This window comes from Antedon mediterranea, chromosome 6 (genome assembly GCF_964355755.1).
Source record: "Antedon mediterranea chromosome 6, ecAntMedi1.1, whole genome shotgun sequence".
Lineage (NCBI taxonomy): Eukaryota > Metazoa > Echinodermata > Crinoidea > Comatulida > Antedonidae > Antedon > Antedon mediterranea.
In genome coordinates, this window is record NC_092675.1 from 5,576,616 (window position 1) to 5,590,166 (window position 13,551).

Here is a 13,551-nt window from a genome sequence, read left to right on the forward strand (position 1 = left end):
ACATGTGAACCCTTTTTTTTCCAAACTTATATAAACTATAAATTATTTCTTATTTTGCCGGCTCGTTCTTAAGAACATCTCATTAATTTTACCATGGGTGCAATAAATGTAAGTCAACTATAATCTTTCAATTTTGGATTTCGTTCTATATAATCATTACACGCTAAATTTAACTTAAAAGTAATCCCGTCTTGAAAGAGATTATCATTTTCAATCCCGTTGTTTAACAAGGCATGGGTTTCGCTTTATTCCTAGATAATTGGTGATTTGATTTGTTGAAAGTAAAATAAATCATTAATATCTGTATTTTACTACAGGTACAACTTTGAAAAGGAAGAATATTTTTTTGAGTTTAAATCTTTCAATACCTGCAAATATATTCTCACAATTCAACGCATATTAAGCATTGATCATTATTTGTATATTAATCCAACATCTCCGAATCCTGATTTTTGTTGGTCGCAATAGAAAGCATACAATGGGAAAATCTGTAGTCAAGTGTATTTTAATTGCCTGAACAACGTACATAATGACTGCAAATTTTAATCATATAATGAGGCCAGTGAGAATTCATTATACAATTAGTCTTTCAATTAATATTTATCGAGGTTACAGTTTGAAATATTTTAAAATGTGTACAACTACAGTTGTAGTTGGCACATTATTTTGTTTGAACTACTGTAGTACAGTATGTAGTACACTGCAGGAAAGACATCACTTTCCCCCAGACTCTCTATAAATATTGTAACCAATACCACAATCGATGTATGTTATTATTTGACACTGGTACTGGTACTGATTCAAATAACCGTCTCACAGAGACATCTGGTAGCCATTGACTTAAAGTTGGCATTTGGATGTGTTACTTTTTAATGTAGGCCTACAGTATGAGAGTGACTACTACCAAATTACACAATCACAAAACAACTTATAAAACAGTTCATATATGCAGTTAAAACATTGCTGGGAATTATAAATTTCTTTTGAAGCAGGCTCTAATGAAGTTGCATCTAGTAGTTGACTTTGTTGTACAACTCTATCAAGTACTGATGGTATATTCCGACCTCTTCGTTTACGTTGTGTTGTGTGAAAAGTAAGAAATTTTGTAGGATCTTCATTTTCTTTTCTAATTACATGTCCGATCCAGTTGAATTGTTGCTTGTAGACATATTCTTCTAGCGGCAAAAATACACTAGTAAAAGGATTCACAGAGATAGGCCTACAGTTCCCATTGGCTTCACATAAAACTGTCAACTTTTTAGGGGTGTCCCAAATTAGGGCTTCTACTCTATTTGTTTGTGAAACTCTGTTTTCTAAAAATCTACAAAAAAAATGAGATGCGAAAGATGTGAGTAATAGATACAGGATTCCAATGTGATTAGCATGTAAATTATTCCATATCTGTAATCTATTGTGCTCTGATCATTTATACTAATAATTATGATAATGTATGATCTATCTCCAAGTTGAAATAATATGAAATCTGCCAAATACCCAGTACTGTCCTATTGTATATATTGAGTAGGTGTATTTCCCCTAAAAACAAAAAGTAACCGTTGTAAATAAAAAGAATGAAATAGAATTCTTCTTATGAATCCTATGAATTCTGTTTTTATATGTCGATGAAATTGATATTGGTACAATAACGAGGAAAATTAATTGGAGAGGGAGCCTCTGGGTATTTTGATTGCAAGTAATTATTACTGCATAAGCACAGCTTTTTTAAGATCAACCTTTTATAGTTGATGTTAGTATAGGCTAAAGCAGATAGAATAAAAATTTTTTAGAAGATTCAAGATGCCTTTTAATTTAAGGTTATAGTTAGCCAGAAACATGAACAAGAACATAATATACTCTGAAGTTCACTCCTTACATAGGATAAATATGTAAATCTATTCTAGTTTTTGTTATACTGTTATTTGTATGTAAAGTGTGGCAGTAATATTCTTTCACCTCGGTTATATTGTAATTATAAACATGCTTGGTCAGGTGTATTTTGCCTGGTAAAGACCGCTTTAAACTTTCACCCATTTTCTGCAAGCTTGAATGTTATTAACATATTTCATGCATTTTTAAAGTACAGCTGGTTTAATGTAAGATTGACGTGTAATATCGATCTTGCACACATTTGATTGATAGTTATATTAAGACATTAATAAATAAAATATAATATTACATTATGATGTATACAGTTTATAAGTACACAGGTGATGTTATGAGGAAGATTAGCAACTTATAGGTAATGCGTGACCATCAGGACAACCATTACCTTGCAAATGGCTCAAATAACAGTTAAAATGTCTCCCAATGGACACACTGTCCCACTTAGTCAATCTGGCTCTTAACAGCAGTCTGACGCAAGTACCTTTTTTTAACGTTAGTTTTATTTTAAAAACGTGTTTGCCGATGTAACTTACAGTGATGTATTAGACAGACGCCACTTTCTGGTTAGAATTTATGTAATGTATGTAACTGAATACCTTAATCCCATTCATTTATATGTCCCTGGTGAATTGGTATCAATAACTGATTATTTAACACATTTCTAAATTGGAAGGCGGATGATCCAATTAATTTTTTTTTTTTTGCTGATTTCTTTTTTCTGGAAGTAATAACGTAATAATTAGCATACTCTGTGATATAAAATCATCTTACAGCCTTTTACCCAAAGCCACCAATAAATGTGACCTTTGTTTACACGATAATTTCGCATGGTTATAGTTTTAATACCATGGGTTTTACCAACATTTATGTTTTAAAATCATGAATAAAATTCTATAATTTCAGATAAAAATACTTTAGTTTATGTCAAAACTGGCTACTTGTTGTAGCAAAACAGTTTGATTAATATTAAATAACCATCAACTTAATGAGCTTGACTTTTTCATGATACAATACTGTCATTTAATGTCATTTAAATGACTTTTGACCTTTTTTAATGGACTTTCAGATGCCAATAAAACAATTTGTCATTTTTTGTTTATTCATTTTACATTATAATCGGAAGACAAGAATAACAATGGAAACTACTTTAATTTGACACCAAAGAAAATGATAAATTCAACATGCTTCTAAAATGACAGGCATATAACATACCTAGAATCTGATTGGTCAAAAGTTTCCTGCTTAGATAGTAATAGTTGATATTTGCAGTTCATTGCAAGAAAGTTCTTATTGAAGTTGAGTTCAGCTTTTACTATAATCCTATGACCATATGTAGTATACAAATAATGAATAATTTAAGTTTCTCATATAAATGTAAGTTTTTTTTTCAGAGTATTATTGTGTCTAGATAAATTTCCTTTTTACATCTGATTCAGTATTACTTGTGAATATACTTTAAAACTGCCAAATGGCAATCTGCATTAATCAGAGCCGTAGCTAGGATCTGTCAAGAGGGTGTTCGGACTCATGTTAAATCCAGGGACCAAAAATTTGTATTTATTTTTCAGGTGAAAATCGGCAATTCATTTGCAACTCTTGCAACAATATACAGACACGTATCGCTCATACAGGGAAGAAGGTATGAGTTATTTACGAATGAGTTTACAAATTTTTCAATTTACGAAAAACCTTTTGTGCTGTGGGACACGTATTTGGAGGATTTTCAGAGATGAGGGTGAGGTATTGGGCATATCGGGGATGGGAGTTCGCAGTCGGTTAAGGGGGTTCGCAGTCGGTTAAGGGGGTTCGCTGTAAAGGGGGTGGGGTTTCGCCCGAACCATAAAAACCTCCCTAGCTACGAACCTGTTAATAGATCATTGATTTGTTGAAACATTTCTGTTACAGTGACAGCAACACAGAAATGTATTAAGCTGCTGTGTAGAATATTGTGTGTATAGCTAGAGCATTGTAAAAAGTGAGTGAGTCTATAACACTTTATTTCAGATTTTGAAGTTCAATTATTTCAAACTTCTACTTCTAAGAATAAAAATTCTAAGAACACGCCGTCTGTAGTATAAACTAATCAATGTAAAGTGTTAATGTGAATCTTCACATCTTGATTGATTGAACAATTCCATCTACTGGTACTCCTGACCTTCTCTTAGTAATTACGAGATTTACGATAATAAGGTAAAATAGAAAACATTTAATTACGCTTCCTTGGTGATTTAAATGCACTTCCAAAAAAATTTAACTCAAGAAAAAATACTATTACTAGGCCTAGCGCTTAACAATTTATTGTGGATTTGTTCAAGTTCTCTCCTTTTGATAGTTTTAGTTTTACTGACTGGTCTACATTAAGCTTGGTTCCCACTGGGACTGAACACAAGGATGTATGCACAACGAAATGAGTTGACCAATCACAAGTTTGGATGATCTGTTTGTGTCATAATTGGTCAAACTCTACTTTTGATCTTACATCCTTGTGTTGCGTCCTAGTGGGAACCAACCCTTAGCTACTGAAACAGAGCATCAATTTTTTTTACCTGTGAATTTCACTATTCTATTTAATTGCTTTAATTTTTTTTTATTCAATAAAGCATTAATAGCAGATTAATATGATATTCATAATTAGAATTTTTATATTTTCTGCCAGCTGATACTTGACAATATGGCCTATAAAAAATGAATAGCGAGCTTTCATTTTGGGAGATGGTAGGTGAATATTAAATCGACCAAGTACAGTCCTAAAAATGAATTTAACAGTGTATAATGGGCTTGTATGCATGCACAGATTAATCTTTTGTATAAAATAACTTCATATACCATCCCAAATGAAGGCTAAGGATGGTTGATAACTTTAAGCAGTAGGTTATAGAATGCGTTTGATAGTTAATACAGTAGATGAAAATTAAGCTTGGTTAATTTGGCATTTAACTATACTTTGAACTTAGTTGAAATAATAACTACAGTCTGGTATAATGTAATTTTTATTCATAAAGTACACATTCAGTATGCTCGATGTTATTAGCTGTATGGTGTCGTGATATTTGCGAAATCTAATTAATTGTGAAGTACAGATGGGAATAAGAGTAAAAATCAATGCCTAACTCTGCCAGATGATTTAATAAAGTATACAAACAATTAATGATGTATGCTCTCCACTACTGTCTATGATATTGAAAACAATCATACTACTACTACTGCTACTACAACTTACTACTAGTAGTACTACTACTACTACTACTACTACTACTACTACTACTACTACTACTACTACTACTACTTGTGCTACTACTACTACTTGTGCTACTACTACTACTTGTGCTACTTGTACTACTACTACTACTACTACTACTACTACTACTACTACTACTTGTACTACTACTTGTACTACTACTTGTACTACTACTAGTACTACTACTACTAGTACTACTACTACTAGTACTACTACTAGTACTACTGTACTACTACTAGTACTACTACTATGATCTTTCTGTCATCATCTTTGTTTCCCCTCTTCCTTCTACAACATTCTCAACAACTAGTACTACTACTAGTACTACAACTTACTACTACAACTTACTAGTACTACTACTACTAGTACTACTACTACTACTAGTACTACTACTACTACTACTACTACTACTACTACTACTTACTACTACTACTTACTACTACTACTATTACTACTACTACTATTTACTACTACTACTGCTGCTACTGCTATTACTACTAAACTACTACTTTTACTACTACTTACTACTTATTACAACTACTACTAACCCTAACTACTACTACTACTACTACTACTACTACTACTACTACTACTAACCCTAACTACTACTACTACTACTACTACTACTACTACTACTACTACTACTACTACTATTTACTACTACTACTACTATTTACTACTAACTACTACTACTTACTACTACTACTACTACAACTTAATACTACTACTACTACTACTACTTACTACTTACTACTACTACAACTTAATACTATTACTACTACTACTACTACTACTACTACTACTTACTACTACTACTACAACTTAATACTACTACTACTACTACTACTACTACTACTACAACTTAATACTACTACTACTTACTATAATACTACTAATACTACTACTACTACTACTACTAATTATCACTATAATAAATATAGGAATGTTGTAAAGACTTGCAATTGATAACAACCAATAATCATAATTATCAAGGATGTCATCTTTATCATCAATATCACATTAAATTTCTGTTTCATCAATAATTTGATCAAAAGAAATTGTTGATGTGGTCATCAATCATGTCAGTATTAGAAATACATCATACGCAACATAAACTTACAGCTGCTTTTTTATATTAACTGAAAAATGATAATTAGGCTATTTGTGTTTGAATAATGATTTTATTCTCCTCGATAGCTTACACATGTTTATTATTAAACTTTATTTACAAAGCAATTCCATCCAGTGTCAATGTCCAAGAGACCTACTTCTATTGTCCTAGATATTACTTATTGATCCAAGTTTTGAATAATACTGTATTGTCTACCATATTTGTCATACAGTCCAATACTTGATTATAATCTCACTGCTAATTTATGCGTGATCTTAGTATAAGTAGTCCCTTTTGTGCCTATACTTTATGGACTCTTAGAGATATTAAATAAGTTCAAATGGGTCTAAACACAACTTCTAGATCCAACAAGTTTTAGGTAAAAAAATAATAGTTATACAGTATTTACTGTATAAAGTCCAGCCCCTTTTTTTATTATTGTAATTTTTGACTAAGGTGTTGTGTTTCTCTGGATAGCTAATTACATTATTATTATACTTTATTACGGTCACAATTTTAACTCTTATGTTAGCTCTGTTTATTTCTCTCATTTAGGTTTGTGATTTTGTTTCTTATTTATAAAAAGGTTTTTTAATTTAAAACAGACCACAAATTGTATAATTTTTATTCTTGTGTCATTTTGATAATAAACTTAAGCGTGGTTCCCACTAGGATGCAACGCAAGGACGTAAACACAACGCAAGCATGTTTGAATAATCCATCGCTTGTGATTGGTCAACTCACTTACGTTGCGACTACGTCCTTGCGTTGCGTTCTAGTGGGAACCACGCTTTAAGTAATAAACTGAAAAATGTTTACACTGATTTTCCTTCTTTTAGGCTTTGGTTGAATAGAATCAACATAGGATGCTATTTATTTCACTTTGAGAATTAAACAAACCAGAACTTGGTGTCAGAAGTCAAGATGGAGAAAATATTATGTGGCAGACTGGCTGGGTGCCCGTCACCCCCTTCAAGGGTCGTCAAGATGATAATCAGCTGTAACAAATCAGGTATTGTAGTTCTATTCTAATTATTACAAATATTTGTAATTCTTAAATTAAAGATGGTAGGTAAAAGATAAGGTAGGTAAAAGATAAGTTAGGTAAAAGATAAGGTAGGTAAAAGATAAGGTAGGTAAAAGATAAGGTAGGTACAAGATAAGGTAGGTAATAGATAAGGTAGGTAAAAGATAAGGCAGGTAATAGATAAGGTAGGTAATAGATAAGGCAGGTAATAGATAAGGCAGGTAATAGATAAGGCAGGTAATAGATAAGGCAGGTAATAGATAAGGCAGGTAATAGATAAGGCAGGTAATAGATAAGGCAGGTAATAGATAAGGTAGGTAATATATCCTTTCAACTTAAGTTATAAAGGTATTTTCAGTTTTGCATTCTTTTGATTTTTCATAATGACCTTTCATTGGTTTAAAGTTCTAAACTTAAGAGTCAATGCTCTGAAACAAAACAAAGTTTAAACATTGGAACTATTGTGGTGAACACATATTATCATGCCTTGCTAAATGGCAATTTAATACATTTTGAAATACCCAATGGAACGAAAATCATTAAACGTCTTATATACAATTCCACATAGAACTAAAACTAATCCGTCTTCAGGATACTAACAGATCTTGAAATTGTATTTAAGCATGCTAAAGATTTACAAGCCTTGTACGTCCATTGCATACTGATACAAAATTAAGCAGAAAATAAATTTGTAGAATATATATATATATACAGTATTTCTTTTACAAGAATATTTCTATATAAGTTTAATCTAAATCATAATGAATGTAAAACGTATTTTGATACAAAACGGGTATGCAATGAGCCGAAGCTCTTAAACGCATTACCCTATAATACCGTATCTAATTAGCAAATAAAACAATAAAAGTGCAAATAGAAATAAAAAGTAAAAGTAACAAAAGTGAACTCTACATGAGTGAGTATTTATTTATTAATAGTTGTATTTTTAAATTTTCCGATTTTAGTTTCACACTTTACGTTTTCAGGCAAACAGTTCCAAATATTTGCCCCTCTATAGGCAATACTTCTCTGTCCTATATTTGTTCTTTTTAGAGCAATACGGAAATCACTCTTCTTCCGCGTACCATACTCATGTACAGTATTTCAAATGAAATATGCCAAGTTGAATATAGTAGATAAACGATAGAATATGGAAAACCTATGGTTGAAACATTGAAACGTAAATCTGCTTTCATCTTTCACCTCATGCTTGCCATGTTCTTAAACAATCTAATGTTATTATTCACATTATTTCGTAAATGTCGCTAAAAAGCTTCCGTGATTTAAACGCCTCAAAATACACAAGCTTGTAACCAGAGTTTCATAGGGATTTTTTTTAAAATCATATACAGGGCAAAATAGTCCTATTTACTATAACTTCTGCTATTGATCTGGCAAACAGGGTTTGTTTGTCGTAATTGGTCGATTTGATACTAGATCCATCCTAAAACACGGTAAATCTAATAGGGGTTGCTGTAGATGAACACTAAGTCAAAAGTGAGCTAATTGGACATTAGTAGTTTTAAAGAAAAGTCTAAGTGGAATGTGAACAGAATAATATTTGAATTTTTCATTTTTAGAGGTGTTTATTAGAAGTTTATTATGTTATGTTATATACACTGTTTCAAATGATATACAAAATGAATTAAGCTTCTAATCCACTACAATCTATACCATCTTTAAATCAAAAAGAGAATTCAACTACACTCAAAGCAATGATTTCAATCATGTTTTAACCCTAAATAATAATAAATCAACAACTCGAATATTGAATGGCAAAAAGACAAAAATATATTTCTGTTATTAATTGACATAAGATTTATAACATTAATCTAGATCACATGATCAACATTAATGCAGACGTTGAGACTAAAATCTGTACTAAAAAAATATATCAATTACATCTTGAAGTTAACGGCTTATGCTTCACTAGTGTGCAGATAAACACGATTTTTGCTAGACTCGTAATTTACAGAAAATTTGCAAGTCCACAAAATACAATCCTTGTTTTCAAGCAACACAACAATGTTAATGAAACTTTCATTAATTACAATTCCTATCTTTAAACAAAATCTAGATTTTCTGTGCAAGCACTCTTGTAGACATTAAACTATATAGATTCTAAATACAATGTGTTTATATATAAATATATACGTATCTGTTTTGAATTGTTTTAGTTTAAAAAGTCAGGTGTTTGTAATAAACCTGATATGCATTAATAGGCAATTTAGAATTGATTTGATTATTATCAGATTACATATAACTGCTGTCAATGTCCAACATAACATAAACTGACCTACTTTTACTTTTATATATTTTTTCATATGTTTTTTTTTACTGAATAGTTTATAAAAATCCTCTGTAGCATCAAGGAGCTGGAAAGTGATATCACAATATTTCAGGATCAAGATTTTTGGTTACTTGACAGACCATCAAATATGTAAAAGACATACCGATTCCTTTACTTATTTCCAAAATCATTCTGAGATACTAAGAAAAAATTAAAAAGATTTTTCCAAATGTTTAACGTAGCTAAAAATTTCTAATTCTAAAAGTTAATGGTAATTCAAATCTTTAAAAGCTGACCTATCTTTTACCTTGATCATCATCTAACTGTCATTAAGACCAAAAGATGTCATCAAGCTTGGACAAGGTGCTAATTAAAATCCTCATTATAAGATGGGTTGGTATATTAATAATAATAATTAATTCTGGCGTTCTAGAGCAATTTTAATTTGTTGGGTATAAAATGTTGTAACTTTAATCTCTACACAAACTTTTGACTAAATGACTAAAACAATTTCTTCTTCTTTGAACACTAGCTATTTGTGAAATAATAAAAATCAAAGACTGCCACATTTTAAGCAAACAAGAAAGTTAACATGTTAACATTTGACTAAGGGTATGTTCAGACTCACGGAGTTACGGTGGAGTTATGTACATATTTTTGTGTCTGAACCATGCCGCGGATTAGCGTTAGGAAGCTATTATTCCGCGCCAGTGGCGTTAATAACTCTAGCGGGAGAGGGTTGATTATAACGCTAATCCAGTAATGCATCAGTGATTTTAACCTTAACCAATGAAAATACACGACCACGATTAGCAGACAACAACTACATGTACCCGTACCCGTACGACAGCGAAATAGCTATGTCAAATGTATTTTCAGGTTCAGTAAAGTTAACGTCAGTAATATGATATATTCATAAATTAAATCAATTAATCAGATTATTGTCTGTGTAACAATTACGTTTATAATTATTTTGAATTAAAATGCAATTCTACAAGTAGTAAGAACAAATCAGTATATTTGAAGGTAAACATTATATAAATAAAAATTTAAAAAAAAAACAATGTAAACGATGTAAACTTTCATGCATTGTCATGAATGTATATATATAGTTCTATCTGCTTTGACCTGATCAGAGTGTTTTAAACGCAAGGCATTGGAATGTTAATCGTTGTGTCTGAACACCTTGGCTTTTAACGCCACGGATTACCGCATGCCTTGCGTAAATAACTCCACCGTAACTCAGTGAGTCTGAACATACCCTAACATTAACATGCAACTCCACGGGTAGTATAAACATACAAAAGTGTCATTTAAAAATAAATAATTATTTCATTCATACTTGTTATGCTTAGGGAGTGGAGCTGTTGTGAGTTATTAGGTTTGAACCTTGTAACTTGTGATAGGAAAGCAAACATGTAAACTACCAGGTTACAACCTCACAATGTGACAATGTTATTAATTATTCCCTAATTTTATTCAATGTTTTTGTTCTTTTGTATTATAGATACTGTTCAGGAAAGACAAATGTTATTGAAGGAAGCATGTCCAGAACTTCAAAGATACTGTGAAGAGTATGGTCTTGAGTTTCAGGTATTTAAGAAGCTTGATGTAGATGAATAACCTTTAATTCCCAATGCACATTGTTGGGTCATTATGCGCTAGCATGAAAACCTCTTAAACATACATTGAGAATGTACTCGGATTGCCCTCCGAAAAAAGTTAACTTTGCTTTGAACGTGCAAAAACCTCTTTATTTGTGAACTTCAATGCACAATGTATCAAAAATGTATATTGAAATGGTAATTTATATTTTGCAAATATACATTCGGTAATTAAAGAACACTCTAAACCTTTCTGTGGTTCTGAGTTCAAATCTGGTTTTGATTTGTACCAGGATTTTTCTCATACAAAAAGTCACTACATCACCATCAAACTTTATTTTTATTGAAACAAAAGCATTGCTCTTCCAAATTGACAATCAACTAAAAAAAATTGAATATCAACACACTGTTAAAATATTGATATAATAAGTAAATTTTATATATTTATTTCCCCCCCCCCCCCCCCCCTTCGTTTTAAGATACAGTAAACTGTACTAATGATAAAGAAAACATATTCACAACAAAATTTCCAAAAAAAAAAAGCTTCTCACAATTTATATTTAATTTTACTTTAACAGGAAAGAAACTCTACACCACCGAGTAACTTAGAAATTAATAATAATCTCAAACAATATTGCATATAAAGCAATTATTCATCATAATTTCTAGCTTGTAGATTTGCATCAAGGACCAAAAGACCTAGCAGCGAATGACCATGAAGCAGCAGCACTACGCATGAATGAGATCCGAGAAGCTCACAGGATCTCTCAAGGGCCTTTTTTTGTGGTAAGTGCAACTAAACTATTTTAACGGTAAATTAATTTCATTCGAAAATGCGGAATTTGAACCATTGTAACTTAGGCTCTTTCCAAATAGAATATTTTTTATATATTATGTATTTAATCTTAGTTTTTTCTTCTGTCCTTTTTCCTGTTTTGTCTTCTTTGTATCCCTTTGTACCCCAACCCAAGATCTTTTGTGCCTTTTCCCTTTCTTCATTTCAAAATTTAAATATTTATATTTTCCCTTTTATTTTCCATTATTGTACTACAAATGTAAGTGAATTTTTATAAGCTGATGACCTCATCAAACAGGTCTACAACCAATGTGCCAACAACAACCATTGTATAAGATATATCTAATCCCTCTTGGTAAAACTCTGTGTACTTGCCATCTTATACAAATTGAAAAATCATTTATATTCCAACCTGCTAATAATATACATATTTGTTTTATTTTAGTCTATTATAGGAAATAAGTATGGAGAGTGTATTCTGCCGGTTGAGATTGAAAGCAATGAGTTTTCACAAATCCGAGATTGTGCTTTCGAGTCTGGCAAAGGTATGATATTTTTATTTTTAATTGTCATACTTATTATAAAATAATTTTAGATTGTATGTGATACAAAAGCAGTTTGTAACATATGTATAAACTAAAATTAACAAACATCAAATTGAAAGACATCTTTTGGTTTTTGGTTCTGTTACTGGTCCCATTACTATGTGTGGTCATACGCCCGTATTCTTAAACCGGACTTTAGTCGTAGTTCGAGCTAAAACTTTAAAAATGACGTCATTTTAATTCAGGCCAACCTCGACTAAATCGAGACGGATTTTGATCGATTTTTTTAGTCCTGGAGGGGGCAGGCTAAATGGTCGACTAAATGGTTTTTAAAATATGTTTATGAAAAACGTAACAGTCATTGAGTTGTTATATTGGCCAGATATTGAAGAATGAAATATCTATTTTTATATTAGCTTAATAATTAAATATACATTGGTATAAGTTATAATAATGAAAATCATCTTTATTTAAATTACATTATTTTCTTCGCGCAAGTCCGACTTGAACTACGTCACGCCATAGCGACAATGGCAGATGCGGAAATTTACACTGCGATGGAATGTTTAAGGGGCCTAGCGCTTTCTTGTCACACTATGAAGTACGTTATTCGTCGCGATCATACTTTGTTGGGGGCCTAGAAAATATAAAAGTTACCGTACCGCCATGGTTCCAAAATATATTTTGAAGATTTTGTTTGTTTTTTATCAAAAGTACTTCACTGTTAAATTAATACTGGTCTTGTTCTAATAATTAACGATTAAAATGATTTTTCATGTATATATACCGGTAGTCCTGATGCGTAAAAAGTGTTGTAAGAAAATGGAAAGTGATATCAATGCGCAAAATTTCGGTTTAAGAATACGGGCGATAGGGTTGCTTTGCAATTGAACATTTCACCAGTTCCCTTCACAAGTCTTGGTTATGTGTCAATATCTGTGTTTCTGAGAAAGATTTTCCATTCCATTTGGTGATGTTTATTTAACCATATTTGTCTACCTTTTCTGCTTCTTATTGTGGTATATGGTGCAAGAAATTCATTTGCATTAGAAATAT

General features: G+C 31.3%; 1 protein-coding gene across 1 annotated transcript in view; it reads left to right on the top strand.

Annotated features, from left to right (window-relative positions):
• The window catches only part of LOC140051965 (NACHT and WD repeat domain-containing protein 2-like), a 50,953-nt gene that overhangs the window by 8,560 nt on the left and 28,842 nt on the right, over positions 1-13,551 (top strand). The window contains exons 2-5 of the mRNA XM_072097323.1: positions 7,073-7,245; positions 11,058-11,143; positions 11,824-11,940; positions 12,396-12,495. Of these exons, the coding sequence (XP_071953424.1) occupies positions 7,158-7,245; positions 11,058-11,143; positions 11,824-11,940; positions 12,396-12,495 (391 nt within the window). The 5' untranslated portion in view covers positions 7,073-7,157. The remainder of the gene's footprint in view (positions 1-7,072; positions 7,246-11,057; positions 11,144-11,823; positions 11,941-12,395; positions 12,496-13,551) is intronic.